Genomic DNA, 25,548 nt, shown 5'->3' on the forward strand with positions numbered 1-25,548 from the left:
TTCGAAGTGACTGAACAAAAATTCTATAAACGATTTCAGGCTAATTACAGTTACAATTTTTTAAAGCATCCTGAATATTTTCTTAATGATATTGAGATATATTGTTCTTTTTATCTTTGCAATATCTAATGAGAGAACAATTAAAAAATAAAGACTCTACTCAATCCCATAAATTACAAAAATATACGGAGCTGAAGAATATATCAGGTTGAAATACTATGCCAAAACAGCTCATATGAATAAATCCCATCTACAGTATAGGATAGCCTAGTGTTGGTGAACCTTTTCAGCACTGACTACTGAAATTGAAGTGCACAGGTGCATGTACACATGTGCAACAAACTGGAAGAGCAGCCGCTTGGTGCGCATGTGCAAGCTGGGCGGCTGCTCTTCTGGTTTCTGGAGCATACATGTGCACTAGTCACCTGGTCTTTCAGTTTCTGGTGCACATGCAAAGATTAGCTGGCCGGTGCGCATGCATGCGGGAAACCAGAAGAGCAGCCACCCAGTGTGAATGCGTATGCCAGAAAGATAATCTTCCAGTTTCCAGTCTGGGTATGTGTACGGGTCATCTGGTCTTCTGGTTTCTGGCATGTATTTACGTGCAAAGATCAGCTGGCCAGTGCGTATGTGCATGCCAGAAACCAGGAGATAATCTTCCCAGTGTGCGCATGCACGCTGGATGGCTGCTCTTCCAGTTTCTGCCAATTCTGTGCATGTGAAGACCAGCTGGCTGGCACGCCAATACTTGGAAGAGCAATGGGTGACAGCTCGCGTGCCAGGAGAGATGACTCTTTGTGCCACTTCCATAGGTTCGCTATCATGCAGATAGTCCATTCTATGATAAAAATATCACTTATTTCAGATAGGTATAATATTTAAAAAAAATCTGACGCACAAGGCCAGAGCAATATTGTCAAGCTTGATCAAGCAATTTGTGTAATTGCAAGTTACATTATTTATTTAGCCTGGATTGTTATGCCAATTAATATATTTTTAGTTTTTATTTTTTCACATGAAACTAATTTTACTTTAAAGGTTGTTAAGTATAACTGAAAACTATGGTAGCAAAAAAAGTTTACTCTTAACAGAGTCTGCAAATTAAATGAATCAATGAAATGTGACATTCAATATCAAAAACTACAAGTTTATTTTGATGCAACTTTGTTATGGCCACCTTGGCATCCAATGGAGGTGGTCAGTTTATACAGTTAAAAATATTCCTTGTTCTACTGGATAACAGCTGATGTCATGATATTTAATTCTGCACTATATAACATGGTGCACCAAGTAGACTAATTAGAGGATGCTGTAACTCTAATTATAGCTGCCATGAAGCTGATCACATAAAATAAATGCAGTACAACACAGACAATCTTTTATTTCCTCCATCACATTATTAATCTCACTTCAGAAATGATGCTTGCAATGACAAAGCCACATATCATGTACTCATATTTTGTGAATAATTTTCTTTAAGAAGTATGGAAAAATGAAACTATATTCTTATATTTTATTATTGCACTTTATGTATCCTGTCAGTGAATACTGAGCTGCTAGAGAACATTATCAGCATTGTTGAGGAGATTTTGTGCAATTATGGTCATCATCTGAATAATTTTTATATATAGTAAATCACAAGATTACTTGTACATTATTACTTAGAATATTCCAAACTAGGAATACTAGTATATTATTATTATACCCCAAACTAGGATCACTCTCCCTGCACGTCTATCATATTTATATTAATTCTGGGTTTTCCATCCATTTTGATTAACATTCGTTTCTCGTCATATCATCACTCATGGTTTAATCTATGTTTCTGTCAGTTAAAATCAGACTGCCTGAATGCTTTCATTCAGCAAGCCTAGGAAATGCTGTGGACAATATCAAGGCCACATATATGATCACAGGAGTTAATACTTTTTGAAATGAGAATGTTTTTTATAGTAAATTTATTATAAGTGCCTTATTCAAGAATGATTTAGTTACTTAATTTACTATTTTTTCATTCAAGAGCATTATTTGTAGTCAATCAATGTAACACATAATCATCCTTGTTCAAATAAGGTAAATCAAATCTTAAAATGGACAGATGAAGAAAAATGGAAATACCAAAACTTGTACCTAGTTGATATATAAACTAGTACCAGTTTATCACTCACTTCATTGCTGGTTGTTCTCATCCATATAATGTTGATATTTGAAGTGCTAACTTCAAAAACATGCATATTTCATTTCATTTTTTGCTCTGTTCAACTGGCACTGAGATTTTTCATAGTGCATCTGTCCATCTTTAGGTTATTCAAATTCGTATGCAATGTCATTTTTTGTGCCCATTTATTTAATAAATGGACTGTGTTTTGTACATTTATAGTTCTATTTTAATGCTATGTTCATGACATCTTTGAAGTTAATCGTCAAAATTTCTCATTTGTGATTTATGCTCTAAGTAAATTCTTTAACATCCAACACAAACTCTGGGGATACAAAACTTTCTGCATTTCACTTTCATAAATTCCACACTTTGCATTCATAGAACATTGCTAGAAACATTGCTAGTAAGATCATGATGTTGAGGATGTTTGCTCATTTTGTGGTATCCATTTGTTTGAAAATGATTTTTATACAATTAAATTGAACTATGTTGCTATTTTTGATTGTGATTTTTCTGGATCAGTTTTGTAGATGTTACTAATTTTTTTAGCCCGTTACTAGCTAAAATTACTAATTTTGTCAAAAGATATATGAAATAAAAGTGTTAAAGTAAACACCTACTGAAAACATAAACTAACATTATAGATTATTCAGCCACAATGTCTATCTGATACCATACTCTAAGTATGAAAGTTGTCAAACCAATTTTCAATTATTCTTATGGCTAGTAATTTCCTTCAAAATATAATTTGATTCAGTGTATGCGGCTAAACAAAATATAAATTGTATCAAGGAATCCAGAATGTTTAGATAGTGCAAGGAAGAGGACTTTGATGCAGATTATGTAGCAGCTGCCCCTAGGTAAAAAAGCAAAAACTTTCCTTAAAATCCAAAACATCCCAATAACAAATTGAAGTAGCTCAAATAAAACTTCCCTAAATCACTGAACTATAAAAAGGAGGAGATATAATATAATGAAGACCTGCATTATGTGTAGTGGATCTGATAACGAAATCCACAGGTTACAAGTAATGTTATTGAGATTGGCTATTATAGAAACTTTTTGTGAACCTGATTCTGATAATCAGAACCTGATAATTCTGTTCCTTTTCATTACAATTTGAAATTCCTATACCTATGTATAACCATTTTCACACCATTCCAAATTTTACATTTTCTGAATGGTATGTGTTTCTGAAAATGTACACATTTTGTACATTTGTAGACGCAAATAAAAATTCCAGAAAAAGCATCACTGTAACCTGGTACCTGAGTGGCCGCTGAGTTTGGCAACCACTGATGGAAAATTTCTGGATTAGATCCCTACTTCCTTGTGCTGCCATGTTTCCTTTTATTTTCATCCAACTTAGACTGTGGTCCTCTTCAGGATGGATTGACTTTTGGATAATTGAATTTTGTCTTCCAATTTACTCAATATCTTTTCTTATCTAAAACAAGGCTTCCTTTTTATTCATCATTTTCAAGGAGGGAAGAGGTAGAGAATGATATAATGGCTGTTTTTAAAAAAATATATCTTATCTGATTATAGTCTCGCTCATTGCTATCCCTGATGGACCCCAATGCCCCATAGAAGGCATTTATTTTTATAGTCTCCCTCAATGACACTGAAGTTTCAGAGAGTTGTAAATCACTGGGAAAATTTAAGCTACTTTAAGTTGTAGGTTGTACCCAGAATAAATGCAAGATGCTTATACTGACTTAAGAGAATTCCAACATATTTTTTCCTTTAAAAAGTTCCAAAATACATTTATTTAACATGAAGGTGAGAGAGAATATTTTAAACTGAATAATAAATACCCTACCTCTGACATTTAAAATGCAGAATGCATTCTTAATAATGCATATTCTTTACTCTTATATGCTTTTAAAAATCAAGCATTGTGCTAATGCTAGGAATATTTGAATGCTGTTTTTTTAATTAACTAGAAACCATTTTAAATTGCCATAAGCTGTTCATGTGTGAACTTATTGAAGATAAGAGAGTTACACTGAATTCAAAGTGCAATAGCATACTAATGTTAACAAATTAGTTCTGCCTTCAAGATGGAACACTTCTCTCTTTAATCTGTCAATTTATTACCATGGAACAATAGCAACTGCAAGCACAGTCAAATAAGCATTTCAGAATGAATATTTTTTTTTCAATTGATCAATTATAAAAAAAAAGGTTTCAGTCTAAAATAGATGCTGAACAGACATCTCAGCTGCAGAATATTACCCCTTACCTAAATGAGCTCAGTGCAGACCTGATCTTTTTGCCAATAGTACATCAAATTATTAACAGCAAATATTGAAGTGAAACAATTCATAAATACTATTTTGCTGAATTCTGTTTCAGGCTGCACTTAATCTTTATTCATCTTTAATGAGTATTTATAGTATGACCCTGACAGCTTGCTACCACTGTGATAAATTATCTCTCAAGTCTGATTAAAAATGCTACCCTGAATGCTAATTATCTCACCAGATCCCCTTAATAATAGCATTTCTTGTCAATTATGGAACCAGAGAATGGGTGCCAGTTGTAAACTGCACCATACAAGCCTGTCCTTAAAGGCAAATTTCCCATCATGCTTTGTCATCTGCCACATGTAAATCTAGGATTCTGTATCTGCAGTGACCTCCTTATTAGTGAACTGACAAAATGATGAAGCTCAGCTCCTACCACTAGACAATTATGGACTGGATTTGCTGCCCATGGGAGATCAACAATGTAGAATCACTTGTGATGCTGTTTACTGCTAGTCTTTACAGGAACCTTTGCTTTCAGTGACAAGCACCCCATCTCATATATATTTAATAATTTGAGGAAATTGAATAGAGATTGACTGCTGTACATTTTTCATTGATAGAGGAAATAATTCCACTGTATTTGCAAGTACCACGATAAAGCTTAATAGAGTAGCCTATGTTGAAGAACTATAGCATACATGCTATCAGTCTTTGCCACCATTTGTTTTTCAATGTTAATTTTGACAATTTTCACCTATATTAAAAGAGGAGCCTATAGTCAGCTTGAAATCATACTAATGAACAAAGAGAAATTAACAATTCAATAAAGAAACTTCAATATAGAGCAAGTATGCCAGAAGAAAGCAAAAAAGGCGACAAGTATGGATATAGGACATGCATTAGTTAATATGCAGCCAAGATATGGTAATGTCAATTTAAACAAAATGGCAAAATAATATTTCTAAATAAAAAATGACTGAGAGAAAAAGTAAGTATTAAATTTTAATTGGGTTTGTTGTATTATATTTTGTTATTTATAACAGGTGATTATTTCCACCTTATTCTCATAACTATCTTCAGGGACACTGGAAAACTGACTGTTCAAATTTTATCCGTTAAGTTTCATACCTGAATATATTTACTAGATTTTATCTCAACTTTATTAATTTATAAATAACTCAAGGTTGTGGACATAGTCTATTAGCATGTTAGGGAGGAACTTTCTTCTTTCAGAAAGCAATGGAAGTTGTATTTTGTGATTATTTATGAACCTTTTGCATTTTAGAAATAGCAAATACATTTCCTAAACAGCAAAAAATACTTCACTGTTTAGACTCTAAGACCAAAGTTATTCAATTATCCACTTTTTTCTATCATCATAGAAACTAATGTTTAGTATCTGACTGTCAGAATCCTCATAATCCTTCTTAGTGACATTTTTCTAAATGTGACTAAGGAAAAAACCTGCACCATTTGGCAATCTAAATTTACAGAAAATCCACTAAGTATTGTATCATTGTTTTTTGTAGCACTTGCTGCTTACTTAGTTTGACTAGCTCTAATAATTATAGAAATAAATGTCTTCACACTACGTAAGAAATCACTCTTAGACTGTAACTTGAATAAAGCAAAAAAAAAAAAACTAAAAGGATGAAGAGCATTGTTTACTGTGCTTGTTCCAGACATCCTCATCCTGTCTTCTAGGAGTCAGCAGGTTTTTATCTAATTCTGTCTATGGAATTTCCCCCCCCTGAAATACAAACCTGAATTATGCAATATTGTACTGATATAGGAATTTCACCTATAAGGCTGACTTTGTCTAGTACAGAATGTTATGAGTAATGCATGTAGAAAAAGAGGCTATTTTACCAAAGTTGAAACATAAGGCCAGGCCACCATAGATAAATTTCTCTGTTAAAGATAATAGCATACTTTCTGGTGGGGCGTTTTTAATGACACTAAATCAGAGTCTCTTTTTCTATACATAAGTAGACAATGATCCAGAACTTAATTTTATCTCTTTATATAATTACCAATCTACAACTTTTTAAAACAAAAAAAAAATAGTTTGATGGAATCTAAAATTCTATTCCATTTAACTTCCATTTAACTTCTAGTTAAAAATATTTATAACATTTTTGATACTGCTTGTGGAGAATTAGTATCTGTAATCACAACATTTGATTAAATTTATGGGGTTAGGAAAAATAAAAAAAAATGACCTTAATAAAATTGATTTAGAATTTCAGAATCTCCTGGAATAGAAAACTGTTCTGACGCCCGCTTCATACACTAAAGCATGTCGAGACAAAAATACTTCAAGGATTTATTAACACACAGACAAGACCTTGGCAGCAATCCAGCACAGACCAGACCTTGGCAGCAATCCAGCACAGACCAGACCTTGGCAGCAATCCAGCACAGACTAACTTTGGCAGCAATCCAGCCTGCCAAGCTAGCCATGATAGCTTCTCCAGCTGGTTCCACCACAAAACCGTGTTAGACTAAACCGCGCTCGACGAAACCGCATAGCTGACGTCATCAACAGGGCGACAACAGTGCGGAGACAGAAGCACGCTGTAAACGCTAAACCTAAAATTAACCCCTAAACCTAAACCTAACCCCCCTAAACCTAATCCTAACCTAACCCTAACCCTAACCCTAACCCTTAACCTAACCCTAAACCTAACCCTAAACCTAACCCTTAACCTAACCCTAAACCTAACCCTAACCCTTAACCTAACCCTAAAGCTAACCCTAACCCTAAACCTAACCCTAAACCTAACCCTTACCTTAAGTTGAATCGGATTGCTTTCAAAGTGCTATTTAAAGCGCCCTTCTTTCTCCGCGCTCGCTGTTGTCACCCTGTTGATGACGTCAGTGACGCGGTTTAATCGGGCGTGGCTTAGTCGAGCGCGGTTTTGTCGTGCCACGTCTCCAGCTCTAGTAAATACGTTGATTCCTGTGACGAGCGTGTGGAAAGTCAATCCTTTTATAGTCTTGAGAGGAGCCTAATTACCACTAGCTGAGTTGAATTATCTCCTGTAACTGCGTAACTGTTCTTTACACCTACTAGCGCTCCATTTCTGGGCATTCAGGATCAACTCCCTTGCCTCCTCCCCTCCTACTGCTGCAATGCATGACATCAGGATCACACTCCCTTGTCTCCTCCCCACTGCTCCAAGGCTCAGGCGCCTCCTGGTGGCCAACCAGCCTCTCTGCGCCCTGCTCAGAGTCGGGTCCTCCACATCCTCCAGAGTTGACTCATAGGGCCCCTCGCTGTCTGAGTCTGGTGGCAGCTCCAACAGCTCCTGCTGGGCCACAACAGAAAACATACTCTATAAAATGATCCCATCTATAGATGAAAAGGGTCTTTGGCTGAAAAACACAGCTTCATAAAATAAAAGTGAAGTATTTAGTTCAAATTCTCAACTCAAGAGAATTGTCAGATACAACATTTCAGGAGCATGTTATCTATTCTCTTTAATGTAATATATATATATTTCTTCTTCTTCTTCTTCTTCTTCTTCTTCTTCTTCTTCTTCTACTACTACTACTACTACTACTACTACTACTACTACTACTACTACTACTCACAAACTGACTACCTAGAATGCCATGACCACGTTGCTAAGATCATTCACTTGTGCCAAAAGTTTGGATTTGAGTACAGCAAAAACCACTGGGAACATCAGATTCAGAAGGTTTTAGAAAATAAGAAAGTCAAGATCTTGTGGGATTTCAGAATCCAGACTGACAGGCGCTTGGCCCACAACACACCTGACATAACAATAGTTGAAAAGAAAAAAAGTATGGTTCATTGACATTGCAGTACCTGGAGATGCATGAATTGAAGATAAACAGCAAGAAAAAAATCACAAAGTACCAGGACTTGCAAACTGAAGTTGAGCGACTGTGGCAAAATAAATTGTGTGTTGTCCTGATTATAATTGGAGCCCTTGGAACAATACCTAAAGGGCTATCTCTCTATTTGGAAATTTTAAATTTATCAGACTTGAAAATTCTGATTCCACAAAAAAACCACCCTACTGGGTATCCCAAAGGCTGTGAATCTCACCAAAGATGATGATGATGATGATGATGATGATGATGATGATGATGATGATGATAATAATAATAATAATAATAATAATAATAATAATTTTGAGCCAATATCATTTTAGTGTAGTGTGGAAAATTCTGAAATCGAATGCTTTGTAAGTTCTACATGATGTTATTTTTCATTCATGTTAGACTTTATCTTATCACATACATCCTTCATTATGAATATCTATTCTTCCATAAAAAATAAAAAAATATTTACTGATAAATCATTTTCATGTATTTGTTGTTCTACAGCAATTCTAAAAAAGGAATTGAATTGGTCATATAATACCATCAGTGGCAATGTAGCATTTTCAGTGATAGCAAAAATTAAGAAAGAAATATTATACATATTTCAATGTTTTGCATGATTACTAAATCTCTCAGGATTTTGATAGTCTCATTAGAAATGTGAGATTTTGAATAGGAACATCAAACTTACAAACTCTCCTTCGGAGTTTTAGGACAGAAACAATGACATTTAAACAATGACATTTTGTCTATCAAACAGGATGTCAACTTTTGAAATTATTAGTATTTGTTCTTTACAGCTTCTAGTTCCTGGTCAATTCTATGTTTTAAAAATACCAAATAAAATTATAGCATAATTAACAGATGTTAGAATGATGCATCAAAATTTACATTTCATTGTAGCAAATCATTGGAATCTAAAACAATATTAAATGGCTTACATTCAATGCAATATCTAAGCAATAAGAAATTTCTCTTTTGGCTGTACTGTAAGCATTCCTAAAAATTCAGAAGACTGTCAAGAAAGTTCAGAAAAGGGCTGTAGTTGAAACAAAATAACATCTAATATTTATAAGTATTTATACAATATAATTGTAGATTATTACTTATGATATAACCACTAGCAGCTCTAAATAAATGTAAGTATAAACAATTACAGAGAAAGCTTATTTCATATATTAAAATATGAAGCGGAGTATTACATTATTTTTTCATAGTTCTCACTGACATCATTGTGCCCCTGACATCATGTTCCAAGTAGACAGAACAGAAATAGGACGTCTGGTGGAATTATGTTTATTTTAAAACATTAGAGAAGAATAAGGACATTTAAACACATAACAAAAAACAAGCAGAATAGATGAAAATGAATAGAAACTTTAAAAAATAGATAACTGATCTTTAGGTCTGAGTAGGCAATCTGTTTGACTCCAGATACTAGGATTGCTTTCTCTCATGGTTGCTATAAGACAAACTGTCTAAACTCACAGGAATTAGTATTTCAGATATAATCATTTGGCACGAACCTGAAGGTAGCATTACAGTAAGCTGCAGAGCTAAGCTGTTCCACATGAAAAACAAGTCAACCATTGTCTCTGTTTCAAAGCTTATGTCTTAAGTTGTATCTTACTTTATAGTATATTAGGATTGTAGTATACAATTCTGAATTACTGTTTTTCCCATCTGAGATAAATGTCTGGCTCTGAAATATCAGCAAGGATCTTTCTTCTTTTTACCTAGAGCTCCAAAAGCCAAGGTACACAGACCAGGGCAAAATTTTAATTCAATTTGCTACACAGAATAGGAAAACACTGTTTCATTTACCTTCTACAATGGATCATTGATAAATCAAACTTTGGAAAGCCATTTCCAAGCTCCTAAGAAGGAACCAAATAGCCACTGAATATTTTAGTTAGACATAAGCTATTTTTATTCATTTGCCTTATTTATAAGTTGTTTCCTTTATAGTACATCTTTCCTTCAAGAAGCTGGAAAGAAATCAAGAAATCTCCAGACACATTTCCATCTTAGTAGGAAATTCCTTCAGAAACCCTTGAATGAATGAAATTGCTGTTGGCACATATGATCCTGAACAACTTAAAGGGGATACTTGACAGACTACCTTCACCATTATATATCTTGCTGACTGCCAAAGTAATAAATGGAGGTCTTGTGTGAATAAAGATTGGTAAAGTTGCTCACATTTTTGGTGACATTTGACCTCTTGAATATTCTCTCTGTGTAGCCTAGTATAACATCTTTTAGGTGTCTGATCAAGACCTATCCTTTCATCTAGGAATTTATTAAATAAGTGGTTGCATTTGTTTCTGTTCATAATTTTATTTGTTCTAGTCCATTGTTTTTGTTATATATTTATATTTTCAATTGTGAAACTGAAAGAATTTATGAAAGCATTGAAATATACCAAGCAAACAAACAAACTGAATGGGATACAGAACAGCAATCCCAAATTATAAGGCAAATTCTGATTCTATATTCCTTAATGGTATGAGCAAATCAAACATGGAACAAATTACTAAGGAAGATGGTAGGCTGTCCTTTGTTGGAAAAAATCAAGCAGAAGATATGAAACCATCTTTTGAGGATATTTTAATCTGGATTTCTATATGGAATAGTGGGTTGGGCCTTATTGCTTACATTGTTCTTTTGTTCTATGATCATGTAATTATATTGCTGTAAAAAAAACAAGGAATATATTTTGTATGAAATTGCTAAGGTGCTAATCAGCTTTGACATATTACTTAAACCCAGTGCAGGTACTTGGTCATTTTAATGCGAATTATATATTAAAACATTAATAAATTGCTTCCTGTTGAAGAAAACCTTTCTGGCTGCTTTCTAGGGCAGTGATTTTCAAACTTGGCAATTTTAAAATGAATTGATTTCAATTTCCAGAATGTTGGATGGAAAATCACACATCTTAAAGTTGCAAATTTTGAAAATCATTATCCTACAACTTCTTAGAATGGAATCACATATTTAGCAACAAAGTGTATGTGTGTGCAATGGCCCAATAGTTAAAGACACTGAGCTTGTCAGCTGGAAACTGGAAGTCAAGGTTTGAGCCCCAATTGATGTGCAACAGGGTGACGTACCATGACTTGCCCCAACTCCTGCCCATCTAACAATACGAAAGCATGCAAATGCACATACATAAATAGATACCATTTTGGTGGGGAGGTAGTCTTCAGATAACATTGGATCCTTTGGCTAAGAAATGGAGATGGGCACTGCCCACAAAAGTTGCACACTAGTGGACAGAGAAACCTTTACTTTTACCTTTATAGTTCGGAAGGAAATCATTTTCAACAGTTAATTTATTATATTTTTGGTTTTAAATAACTACAGTTTAAAAAGTAACTTACTATTTTCAGAGGGGGAAGCCCAATCCAGCCCCATGTGAACAGGGTGGGGCTGAAAATGCTGGCTTCTTCCAATGTTGTCATTATAATCTAGAAATACTGTAGATATTTCCCTCCTCCTTTTTCTTTTTTGCTTTTAATAGTTAAATTTGCTTTAGGGGCAGGTTATACTCTGACCCATTGATTAGTTTGAAAACTATTTTTTTATTTTTAAATTAATAAATCTACATTGTACAAATAAGATCCAAAACAAGTACAATATTTTGTCAAAAATAATAATAATAATTTACAACATATAAAACATATTTGTAACTGAAACAAATCAAACAAAGCAATTGTACATATTTTAATTTCTTAATACTGCAGAACACTGCAGAATGTAAAAATGTCCATAATTAGAGCAATCTCCTGGAAATAACCTTAGCAAGCACTACAATTATCAATTCCTGAACTAGGTAAATAAAAAGCCTTTGCATCAAACTTTCACAGATGCAAAGGGAAAGAGAGAGACGGTTTTTTAATCTTCAAGAACAGATTGTTGAAAGTCTGAACTCTATGACTTTGACAGGAGGAACAGAAAGTATTAATCAGAGGAGTTTATAGATAGGGGGGGGGAGAAAGGGAGGTGGGAGGAAGAGAAAGAGAGAGAGAGGGAGGGAGGGAGGGAGGGAGGGAGAGTATTAGCTCTTTATACAAGCATCACTAGTTTCAATTGGGATTTGGTTAGTGAAGACTTTCTGAATAGTACTGTTCTGTACAAGGATCATTGGACAAAATGAAGAACTGAGAGCATCCCAGGAGACATTTCAGTAAAATAAAACTTTAACAACATCTGTCTGTTGTTCTTTTATTACCTATGATTACATTAAACTTTCATTCTTCTGAAGAGTATGTACTTTGAAAAGAGACCAATTCCAACCTTTAATAAGAAGTTACTTTTAAAAGGCTTTAAAACTGTCTCTTATTTTCAACAACAACTTAATGTTACTTTCTCATGTAAGGTCAAACACATTAAAATTTGCGATTCTGCCTGACGAATTATAACTCATTTAGTTTCAATGTTGAAAGATTCCTTTATCTTAAGACATTAATTCCTAATACCTGCACATTGAGATGCAGCTGTCTATGCCTATCAATGTTAATGAAATTAGGTCCCAAGTGATTAATAGATTTTTTGAAATGTACAAATCAATTTTTTAAATTTATTGAAAAGGTCAGTCCTTTTGCGTAACAACAGAAAAGGCGGTGTGTGCAAAACTCTATGTACTGGTCAGGGAGAATCCTTTGCCATTCCAAAGTAATTTGTCATTTCCAGAAATAAATTTCACAGCCAGAACACATCTGGAACAGTACTTTCTGTTCCAGAAAATGTAGTTCCAGAAAATGACAAACTGTCTTGGAAGAACAGGATCTGCATATTCCAGGAGGAAAAAATATAGAACTTCTGAGGAACATCAGAACATTCTTTGACTGGAACAAAGTTTTGTACATGGGTAATTTTTTACAGAAAGCCTATAACAGTAATAGAACAAGTAATAATTGTGCAACAGGGTTCAGACATGCCCAGTGATGCTATTATACAATACCATATTTAGTTAAATGCAACCTTTCAAACAATGTGAGAGATACTATTCAGGCATTTTAAGAGGCCACCTGGACAGACATTTCCATGCAATGTGAAATTTTCTCTCAGTAGAATGTTGAGAAAGAACTGGATTTTTAAGAACCAAAAAGTACTATTTTGTTTACCACTGTCTGGGACCATCATCAGAAGCATGAAGAGTGAAATGGGTTGACTGTATAATTGAAGCCTCATACTTTTTATGACACATGCAGAAAAGGGGCAGAATTTCAATTGCATAACAACATCTACAGATGACACCTCTTCAGACAGACTTCAATTATATAGCTCAGGTGGTACGGACTGGTAAAGTGTTAAATATATTCAGATGAAAATATTATCCAGAAAATATTTAGTCTCAAAAGAAAGCACATTAACTGTGAACAGATTACAAACCCCACAGGTGCATACATACTACATACATGCATTTCAATGAACAACCGATATCTAGTAAAGTTTATTGGACTTAATCTGGCTTTATATTTTTAGGGCACGTAATCAATGAATAAAATGCATTGTTCTCCAGAATATTATATAAATTTCCTTAGCTTTCTCAAGTTTGATTTTCTTTAGCTGTATTGAAGCAGCTAAAGTTGTGGAATTATCTACTTTAGCTTGTTCTATTTTAAAATCCATCTCTTTATTCTTCCAAAGCCTGTCTATACTTCTTTTGGTGAATTTAATTGTATTCAATCATGTAACTATTATACCTCATTCCAGTGTGCCTCTAATAAGCAATCAATTCTATATTTATGGATTATATTAATTATTTACCCTTCATGTCACACTGAAGTCTTGCAATTTGGCATTTGTCAAATATAAAGCCTGATTCTTAATGTACTTGCACTATTAACACGGTAGTACTCAAAGCTAAATGAGTCAGGAAAATAGCATTGCCCAAATGGGTTCCTATAATGCTAAAAGTGAAGTTGGTTACAACATGGCCAAATGCTTTGTTTATCAGCATTTTTATTCTTAGGATGTTGTTGTTAATATTATGATTATGATTATGTGTATCTTTTAATTGTAGAAAGAGGCAGGCAGGTAGGTTATAGCGGCTTACTCATATTTATTTGTACTTATTTTATTTATTTATAAATAAAACGAGAGGAAACTCTTCCATCCTAGATTCTGCCATATAACATTCCTTATGAGACCCATAATATATTTTTTTCTGCTAGATTTCATGGAATGGGCAGAAACTCCCAGAAATAACCCAGCCCTATGCCCTGAAAGGTTTTATAGGTGACTATCAGGACTCTAAATCTCACTGATAGTCACCTGATGGTCATGGCATAGTCAATAAAGCAATAAGTGAAACTCAAAAGAGTAGAGTGCAGGCGGACATGAAGGATACTTATAATTGCTCATGCCAGAGTATTTTAAAGCAGCTTTTGGATACTCTTCAAGAGCAGCCCAAAATACAGTAATCCATTCAGGAAGTGAATAAGGCATAAATGGTTGTGAAAAGAGCCTCCCAATATAGGAAAGGGTGGAAAAGCCCTTTTGGCCTATTCTTTGAACAGGAGTTGTAAGTCCAGGATTACCAAAATGATTTTGTTTAGGACAATGTCATATCATCCAGAACAATCTCGAAATCAGTTTTGCTAGGGATGAGCTTGACAATGAACTGGTCCATTCAAATCTACACAACCTTTAGAAACTGAAGTAGTTCAACAACTTTCTTGATAGGTCAGAAGCTTCCAAAACTCCCAAGTACTTGTATCTTTCTTCTGATATTACTGCTTTTATCAATTCTTCATTATTAAATTTGAATTCATCATCCTCAACCATCTTTGCTGCCTTATTGGCAATTGTTTCACATTTGTGAGTGCCAAATTGCATTACAATGTATTATTATCATATCTGTGGAAATTGTCTCAGTTTCTGAAAAAAGTCATTGATATTGCAATACCCAGGTGATACATGAATGAACAGAAACCGCTAGAACGAAATATCACAATTTACAAATTAAAGTTGAGTGATTGTAGAGGAAGAAAATCAATGGTTGTACCAATAGCAATAGAAGCCCTTGGACAAATACCCAAAGGGTTGTCTTGATACATGGAACCCTAAACTTATTAGATCTGAATATTCGGTCTTTTCAAAAATCCACTCTAACCAGAACTGCCTAAATGTTATCTTAACAGTTCTTAGGTCCTTGATTAGAACCTGAAACATTAAGTTCAGTGCCAGACTGTGAATCGAATTAAAGATTAAACAACAACAACAACAACAACAACAATGGCTATAAACTTTCAAACTACATCAAACTTCCCCATCCCCAGGGAAACAAGTTGAAATTCTCCAAGCCCATAACTACATTACCAGCCATTGAGTCCAACTGATCATAGAATCAAGCAACAATCCTAAAATGATACTATAGAGTCCAACTTAACAAACAAAGTCTTGTATCCAGTAATCTGTGGAATAGTATCTCTGAATATCAGTAGAGTATCTTGGTTTATCATAGCATGTTCCTATTCATGTTCTGATCCATCTCTGAAAGATGAACAACCTCCCTTAGTGCCCAGCCAGCTTTCAATTATGTATCTAGATCAGCTTTCTCAATTATGATATGTGGCAGTATAGTATTTTTTCTGAAGGAAACCATCTGCCTACTTGTTGTGTTTAACTGAATATATTATCTCTATTTCTCCAGCTATTCAGAAATCAGATTAAAGAATTAAAATATACTGAAGAAAAGTTGCCATTACAAAACTTGCAGTACCAATCATTTTTTTTTGCTGAAGTTAAACTTTATACACATGTGCATAAAAACCAGCTGTTGCTAGCCTATTATCTTCTATTAGCCATTTTGATGAGCAGATTGTCTTTCAGTGTGATATGAAAAAAGAGAGAGCTATTTTCATGAGAGATGGAAAATGCTTCACGAAGGGATGTATGTGTGCAAGAAAGACAAAGGGATTAATTTCACATTGTGTGTGTGTGTGTGTGTGTGTGTGTGTGTGTGAGTGAATTCAGTAGCAGGCAACTGTTAGTTATCAGATGAACACTGAATCTTTTGTCCAGAAAGCAAAAATAAGTATGCTACTTAATTATGCTTATCCTATCATAATTAAATCATATTCCTAATTACATGTGCCTTTAAATTGAGAGAAAGAAGAGAGGAAAAGAAGAAACAAAGCTTTTAATTTTCCTTCCTTCCTTCCTTCCTTCCTTCCTTCCTGTCTTCCTTCCTTCCTTCCTGTCTTCCTTCCTTCCTTCCTGTCTTCCCTCCCTCCTTCCTTCCTTTCTTGATCATTGAAGACAAACTCTGCTTTTTGGTTTTTGAATAAAGCAATACACTTCTGGAAATTGGTGTCATAAATCTGAAATAAATCTCTAGTTTTCTTTCAGATCTATAGTTGAGGTAACCAGATCTGGATTTATTTTTATTCTATGCAAAAATAACTCTTGTTTAGATTAATTAGTCAAAATTTGTTATTTATTATGCATCCATATGATGGTATTTTATGAAAAAGAGCTATGTTTCTTTTTATGCTTCACAAAGTTTCTTCTCTCCGCCCTCTATAGGGGAAGCTTACAAATTATGGTAACTGGACCATTTGTGCAAGTTTAGAACTATGGTACCTGGAAGTAAATATTTTTCCCCAATATAGAGAAGTCATAATTTCATGCATGACTTACCTAACTTATATTTGTTTCAACAGCTCTAATTATGACTAAATTTAGACTCCTCCTTTATGCTTATAATGTTGGGCTATGAAATTTACTAGGAATGGGAAACTGAGGTCCTGGTTACATGTAATCTTAAGCCCTTATTGAGTCGCATGAGCAATTGCTGACTCTAGTTGTTAAAAATCAATACTTTTTGCCATTTTGAGACATGAAATAAACAAAAAAATGGTTATTATGAGTTTTAAATGAGCAGCAGCAAGAAAACCTTTCAATCCATCCTCAAAGCTATAAAATAGTAAAAATAATTATTGCCCTTCCCAAATATATGATACAGTTCCATCAATTTTCTGTCATTGCTTTGCCACTGCCTCTCAAAATATGAAAAATATAATCAATGATCAATAAAAAGCTTTCCTGTCTTATATTATACAGAATCACCATGTTTAACCAAATGTACATTTTTTAAAACCATCATTTGGTAAGCAGTGTATATGTGAATAGGATCTGCACCAATTGGACAGCATTTCTCTTTTTTGAATGCAGTGCAAAACAGTTAAACAACATTTGGTCTCACCGATACTATGGTCACAAAAAGATTATAGTCCCTTTAATTCAAAATACTATACAGTACTACACCAAGATGTATTCCATTCGGCAGACACTGAAGAATATCTATCTATCTATCTATCTATCTATCTATCTATCTATCTATCTATCTATCTATCTATCTATCTATCTATCTATCTATCTATCTATCTATCATCTATCTATCTACCTACCTACCTACCTACCTACCTACCTACCTACCTACCTACCTACCTACCTACCACTGGTGGGTTTCAAAAAATTTTGGAACCTCTTCTGTAGGTGTGGCCTGCTTTCCGGGTCCACTGGTAGAACCTCTTCTAACTGGTTCCATAGATTTGACGAACTGGTTCTACTGAATAGATGCGAACTGGTAGGAACCCACCCACCTCTGCTACCGACTGACCGACCGACTGACTGACCTATCTAATTTGAAATTACCCATCTCATTCACGGTGACTCTCTGTGGCATACAGTTAAAATTATTTTAAACCCACAAAAATTGTAAATAGGCACACATATTGAAAATGAAAAGAAATTAAAGATTCACCCGTACTTTCTATTTCTCTAAGATGGAGGATTTATGTGGTGTTTACGCAGATTATTATTTTTGAAGTGTTTAAGACCTTATTTTAGCCTCATTTGTAAGAACTGTAAGCTCAGAGCTATAAATATAATGTATACTAGTTTTGTTGAATCAACGTCCAAAACTTTAATTACCGTATTTATCGGCGTATAACACGCACCGGCGTATAACACGCACCCCCCATTTTAACACAAAAATTTGAGTAAAATTTTTTTTCATTAAAAATAAATGACTTGGAAGCTCGGAACTTAATGTTGGATTAAAATTTATAACATTAGAACATGAATTATAACATTAACTCCTCTTAAAAGGCAAACTTTCTTCTCTTCCTTCCTTTCTCCTTCCATCCTCTCTTCTTTCCTCACTCACTCCCTTCCTCCTTTTCTCTTCCTTCCTCCTTCCATTCTTTCAACTTCCTTTCTTTTACCTATCTATCTTTTCTGTCTTTCTGCTCTTTCCATTTCTCTCTTCCTCTTCGCTTCTGTTCCTTCCTCCTTCCATCCTTTCACCTTCCCTCCTTCCTATTTCTTCCTTCCTTCTGCCTATCTACCTTCACCTTTGTCTTTCTGCTCTTTCCCTGTCTTCCTCTTTCCTCCCTCCCTTCTTTCCTTTCTAGTTCCATCTTTTCTTCTTTCCTCTCTCCCTCCCTTTTTCTTTCTTCCTTCCTTCCTCCTTCCTCTTGCCTATCAACTTCATCCTCCTCGTCTTTCTGCTCTTTCCCTCTCTTCCCCTTTTCTTCCCACTTCCTTCCCTCTTTTCTCCCTCCCTTCTTCTTTTTCTTCCTTTCTTCTTCCATCTTCCTCCTTCTTTCCATCTTTTCTCCTTCCATCTTCTCCCCCCTCCCTTCTTTTCCTTCCCCCTCCCTCCTTCCTTCCTCTCCTTCCCACTCTCTCCTTGGGAGGGGTTGGGGTTGGGGGTGGCAGCAGAGACCAAATAAAGTCAGAAAATCTTATTAAAACTTTCCTATTTGTTGGATTGCCTTGCTGCGAACTTATAAACCAAATCAGGGAAACATTTTGCAACCGAGCCTGCTGCAAGGAGAGGCAGTCCTGCCCCAGTTTTGCAAGGAATGAGAAACGGTGCTTTAAACAGAAGCAACTGCAAGGAACCGCAGACAGGGAAAGAAAGAAAGAAAGATCCTTGTAGCACAAAACCCACCTTTGCATGGTTGTGAGAACATAAACAAACAAAAAAAAAAAGCACAGCGTCCCTCCGCCCTCTGAATAGGACTCAGCATGACTCCGAGCCGGGCAGGGAGATAAGCACCTTCATTTGCATTCTCTGAGACCGTGATGCTTTGCAAGGAACATTTCCCCGGGCTTTTTGGAGATTTTTCCTTTCGTGCTTAAATAAAAAGAACGGGACTTCTTTAAAACGCCACAGCTCTTTCAGCCTAACAAAAATGCAATCTCTTCCTTCGTCCTTCTCCGTCACTAACAGCTGGGGGCTCAGAAATCGGAGTGAAAAGTCAGTCCTCCATCTCTTCCCTCTTCCCGGATTCACTCCGAAGTTTTAAATCTTCCTTCTGTGCATAAACACTCCCTCCCTCTCCCCCTCCCTCTCCCTGTATCTGTTTGTCTCTCACTCTCTGTGTGGCTCTTTACCTCTATCTCCCCCCCTCCCTCTCTCTGTCTCTCTTGTCATTCTCTGTGTGTGTCTGTCTCTCTCTCTGTCTCTCCTCCCTCCTTGTGTGTGTGTGTATGTGTGTGGGGGATCCCTGCCACCGCGGATGGGCTCCGGACTAGTGGAGCCTCCTCTTCCTCCTTTTTAACCAGGCGATCTTTGGCTGCTACACAATCCCAAGGTTTGCAGCGCTTCAGAGAAAGAAGGCATGCGAGAAAGCCCCCCCCCCCATCCCCGCTGCCTGAACATTTGAATGAAGGAGGCTGCAGGCTCCTTTGTCCTTGGCTATGCAATTTTCTTTCGTTCTCTGCTGCCCGAACGAGTGAATAAGGCAGAGGGAGAATGAAAGGAGATTGCGTCCCTTCTGTCTCCCAGTTGCTCAGAAAAGCAACTGTGGGAAGGTCAAAGTATCCATGGAGAGCGAGGCTGCTGCCGGCCGTTTCACCTTCAAGGTGAAACGGCTGGCAGCAGCCTCGCTCTCCTGCGGCCAGCGTCCGTTTCAGTAGGGAAGAAAACTTCCTTTCGCCTTCCCGGGCTTCTGCTGCCCGGCAGAAGCCCCGGGACCCAGTCAAATTCGCTGCGCAAGGTGAAACGGCTGGCAGCAGCCTCGCTCTCCTGCTGCGGCTTCTGTTTCAGTAGGGAAGAAAACTTCCTTTCATGGGCGCCGGTGAATCAGCTGGAGCAGGCAGTTTGGGACCCGGCGTATCGGCGTATAACACGCAGGCAGGGTTTAAGCTTGCAATTTTAGTTTTAAAACTGCGTGTTATACGCCGATAAATACGGTATATCAATGCCAAAGATAATCAATTTCATTCTGAACATATTTTAATTTTAATGGCTATTTTAAATAAATCTGGAAGAATATGCAACAATATACATGTAATGTAGAAATAATAGTACTATAGGTATATTGATTTGCTAAGTCACTGGAAGTTTTGCAAAAAAACAAGACCTTCTATTGAAAGTTATTTCACAGCAATTTTCTCTTTCTCATAAGGAATATACTTTGCATTATTTCATCTACTGAAATTAGGTGGCTACACATAAAAACATGTTGGCAACAATATCATAACTGAAAACATTTCACTTCTGTTAAAACGTGTTATTCCTTATTTCTCAAACCTACTCATAAAGTAACTTTTACATAGGAGGCAAATGTCGCAAAAATGACTCAGATATTTTACATGTAAACTTACCTGCCTCAGAATGGCAGCATTCTTCATAAAAAGAAAAATATGGATTAATCTTATACATGAAGAGTGGGCTATTTCAATCATTGGCTTTAAAAAGCCAAAAAATGCCAACTATGCTTGGAAAAAAAAGATCAGCATAAAACATACATTAGAACATTTGGGATAAATGTTGAAATTTTGAATTCTGTATTTGATTCTTCTACAATAAATTCTATCAACTCTCTTGTTCTTTCTCTAGAATAATTTTGCAATAGGAAGTGAAGATATGATTAGATAGATAAAAACATAACATTGTTAATTTGTCACTATCATACATTCAGGCATAGATATACAAAGAGATCTAATCTAATAGATCTAATTTTATTTTTGTATAGAAAACCACAAGTGACCCGTTATTCCTTCTGAAACAATAAATAATCAGCCTTTAAACGAAGTATGCGTATAAAGGAAAATATTTTGCTTTTTTTATTTAAAAAGTGGGAACATACTAAGTTCTAATAATAGGAAAGTAAGATGCAAATAGTGATATGAAATGAACCAAACTTTGTAAACAAGAATATCCAATTAAAATACTATGAATGACATGCTTTACAGTGTATAGCTACGATTAAAAATAGTACCAATCACATTATATTACTGGGAAAGGTCACAGAATTTGTTCTACATGCTTCACTGTACGCCTTAAATGAGTTGGCAGGCTACTATTTTAACATTTCATTATCATTTAATTCCATTCTTTTCCTTTATATTTATTTGAATATAGATGCAAGTGATAAAATGATAGCACCTGATCAAACAGACCTTAATTTACAAAAATAGTCTGTCAATGCTTCAAATGCAAAAAGTCTTCGAGCATTTCTGCAATGGAATGATGGTATCCAAACATTTTTTTCCTTCCTATTTCTTTGAATCAAAGCCACTAAATTTTGTTCTGTGATAAGCCGCTTTTTGTCTTTTAAAAAACTTGAAACCAAGGCATTACTGAATATCTTTCAGAATATTACAAATATTGTACAAATGAACAGGAAGTTTAGGTCAAAACAGGATATTCTAAATAGACCACTACGAAGGATGATCATGGATGTTTGTCAAAAACAGCCAAGACAAGGACCACCATCAACATGCAATCAAAAACCCCTATCTTTTTATTTTAAAGTTGTAGGTACTTTTCTGATCCCTTTATCCAGGATATCCATGTCTAATTACTTAATTAATATGAATTTGTGTTAATACAAAAAAAGCTATAAAAAATCATAGAATCAATGGATCCTTATTTGTAGGCCATGAAGGCCATTTCTGATCTTTTTGTCAGAATTCCTTGCTAAAACAATTCATTTTTCCCCTGAAATCAATGTATTCTAATATATAGAGCTGAGGTGGCGCAGTGGTTAGAATACACTACTGCTGGCTACTTCAGCTGACTGCTAGCTACAGTTCAGCAGTTCAAATCTCACCATTCAAGGTTGCCTTCCATCCTTCTGAGGTGGTAAAATGAGGACCCTGTTTGTTGGGGGTAATATGATAACTCTAAAACTGCTTAGAGAGGGCACTATGAAGTGGTATATAAATCTAAGTGCTATTGCTATTGCTAAGTGCTATTGCTAATAACTCAACAGACCTATTTCATCTTTTTAAAAAAATCCAATAAAACCTCCTCCAAATTTGGAAGTAACTATAACATATGTTTGGAAGAAGCTACATTTATGAGGCTTCAGAATTGTAGACCTTAGCAAAATTATTTATATTCCTATCCCATTTGAAATGTATTGCAACAAGTCCTTTAACAAGCAGACATTATAAACATGTACACATATTTTAATTTATACACAGAACAGCTTACCTATTAATGTAACTGAGAGCAACGTATGTGGGTTGTTGTAATTCTTGTTTTTCTAATACACGTGGGTCCGTATCTGGAATTCAAAGTATACAAACAGATTAGAGTTTGTTGTATCATGCAGATTAAGCACACTTGAAACCTCTTTTCTCAACATGCAGCCCAGACAAAGACACAAAAGTATTTCACATCTATGGAAGGTATCCCACATACTTAGATTACCTTCATTAGCAATGAAAGGGAGTGTGTAGAAAAAAGATCAAGAATGCAAAACATAGTGGTGACTATTTTTTGTATTAGCAGATGTTACTGAAAGAGATTTGCCTTATTATACTGTTACATCAGACAAAAGCTAATTATCGATTGTTTAAGACGTTTGACTCTTAATTTGGCACTGTTGCTTCTTATGGTGTTCATAATTTGCAATAGTGCATTTTAAAGTAATAATATGATTCTTTATTACAAACATGTAACATAAACTGCAACAATTATATGATGGTAAATAATAATAATAATAAATTAAGCTACACATTATTTTCTAACCCCCCCTCTTAATTGTCTTCTTTCCTTCTTTCCTTCCTCTTCCCTTCTCCCCGGTTGCAAATTCTTCATTTCACTCTGCTATCCTTGTTTCCCCACCACTACCATATTTGCATATGTAAACTAGACCAATCCCAGGCCAATGCATAGCTCAAACACAGGTATGTCTCTGCTGACAAAATAGCCTTTTGATCTTATACTCTAGGAAACGGGAGCTGAGAAATCACAGCTATTTCATCCCAATCAAGTGTGCATGTTCATCTTAACATTTATCCTCTTAACCAGTGTTTTTCAACCACTGTGCCGCGGCACACTAGTGTGCCGTGACATAGTGTAAGGTGTGCCGTGGGAAAAACACCCGCCTATATTGAATATAGGCACAGAGTTAAATTTTTTTAACATTTTCTAATGATGGTGTGCCTCGTGATTTTTTTCATGAAAAAAGTGTGCCTTTGCACAAAAAAGGTTGAAAAACACTGCTCTTAACTATGGAATTCTTAGCAGCCTTACTTTACAAATACATTTTCCTTTGGTTTAAACACTTATCTTACTTGCTCAAAATGCATGAATCAGCTCCTTCAGATTTCCTGCCCCTCAACCTCAAACTTTATAAAGATTTCTGCTTTTCTATTGTATAGGGCCCTTCTTTCTTGCAAAGCAGGCACCCAGTGATCATTGAATAAAGTTTGGTCAATTCTCCTCAGTAGTGAGCACCTTTCTTCAGATGAAAATTTCAAGTGTCAAAAGTTTGTAAGCTGCAGAAAAAAGCCATATAATTTTTAATAATGAATGGAAAAAGCACAGTATCATCAACACTTATAGGATTCTTAAAAATAGCTATATGGTCAAAACAAACAAGCCAAAAAGTGAATAGCTGCACCATATTATTTCAATATATTATAAAATGCATTTCTATATTATTGAAAAATTGTATATCTGATCCCATAATGAATTTTTAGTTTGGTTGTCTATAGAATGGTGTGATTTCTTGGGAATACAGTAAAAACTCTTGGTTCAATGAAAGTAAGAGATTTGGGGGCGGAGCCTGGATGCCGTGACGAGACGACGTGCGATCTCAAAGCTCTGAGACTGCACTCAATACTTTTATTGCTGGGGGTTCCCAACGGACCTAAATCATGCTGAAGAGATGGTGAACAGGAAGATTACATCTTGCTGATCTCGGGGATATTGCAAAATCTCCGAGTAAAACAGGTCTAAAATCTTCTCCTGGCAGTAAAAATTCCAATCTTTCAAGGCTGACAAAGTCAGGGCAATTTGGAGGAGAAGTGTTTAGCTGGTAAGAAACTTTTATTGTTAAAGAAAAACGGACTGCCTAAAATTTTTTAAAACTAACTTAAATCATAGAATAGAAGAACTTAGCGGCGATTTTGATCTTTCTAATGGTTTTGGACAGTGGTTATCTTACTTTTTAAATGTTATTTACATGGATTGATTCTAAGTAAACCTTTTCAAATGGATGGATTACTCTAACATTTCTTCTGACTCTCTGTAAGCTACAAATTGACTACAAATTGACTACAAATTGACTGTTTACATCTTGAAACTTTTACTGCTTGGCTGTTCTGGCTTAAGATCTGATAAGATTGTACAGTTGTCCCTTCGTAGTCTGCTTTTACTTGCGAATGTTTCAGTCTTGCTGAGCTTTTAAAAAAAATACAACTGTGTATAAACATGGCATCTCTTCAAGCGTCTCTCCAAGCGATACTTTCAGCTTTGAAGAGGGTGTTTGATACAGAGGAAAGATTTGAGAGAAAATTGGATTATTTGGTGTATTTGGCAACAAATTGTGAGGAAAAAACTGAGGATGTTCATCAAATACAAAATAAGAAGATGGAAATTCGGAGTTACTCGGGGCAGCCTTGGAGTTACTCGTGCTGCTTGGAAGGGAAGATGGCAGCGCTGCGCTGCTGATGGCGGCGTTTCTACCTTGTTTTTCGGTGACTGCTGGTTTATCTAGCCGAGTGGTGAGCTTTGGGGGCCCCATTAATCTGACATTATGACTCATCATCATCGCCCCGGAGAGGCGGGGATCTATCTGGACTGACCGGGACCGGGTGGATCGGGCGGCTGGCTGTGATTGCCGCCGCCGTAGCCCTCCTTGGATGCCCCCCTCCCTCCATTTCGCTCGGCTCCCTCGTCGTCGCAGCCTCTCCCCTTCACTCCTTGCGTCTTTGGCAATATCTTTTCTTCTGTTTGCCTTCACTGCTGTGGAGCCTCCTCCTGTTCTCTTGACTAGCACTGGCTCTCCA

The 25,548-nt window shown here is 35.6% G+C and overlaps 1 protein-coding gene across 1 annotated transcript in view; it reads right to left on the reverse strand.

Moving 5' to 3' along the window:
* Positions 1–25,548, reverse strand: part of JAZF1 (JAZF zinc finger 1) — a 152,225-nt gene that overhangs the window by 40,674 nt on the left and 86,003 nt on the right. Inside the window, exon 2 of the mRNA XM_032238205.1 lies at positions 22,742–22,814. Within this exon, the coding sequence (XP_032094096.1) occupies positions 22,742–22,814 (73 nt within the window). The remainder of the gene's footprint in view (positions 1–22,741; positions 22,815–25,548) is intronic.

This window comes from Thamnophis elegans, chromosome Z (assembly GCF_009769535.1).
Source record: "Thamnophis elegans isolate rThaEle1 chromosome Z, rThaEle1.pri, whole genome shotgun sequence".
NCBI classification, from domain to species: domain Eukaryota; kingdom Metazoa; phylum Chordata; class Lepidosauria; order Squamata; family Colubridae; genus Thamnophis; species Thamnophis elegans.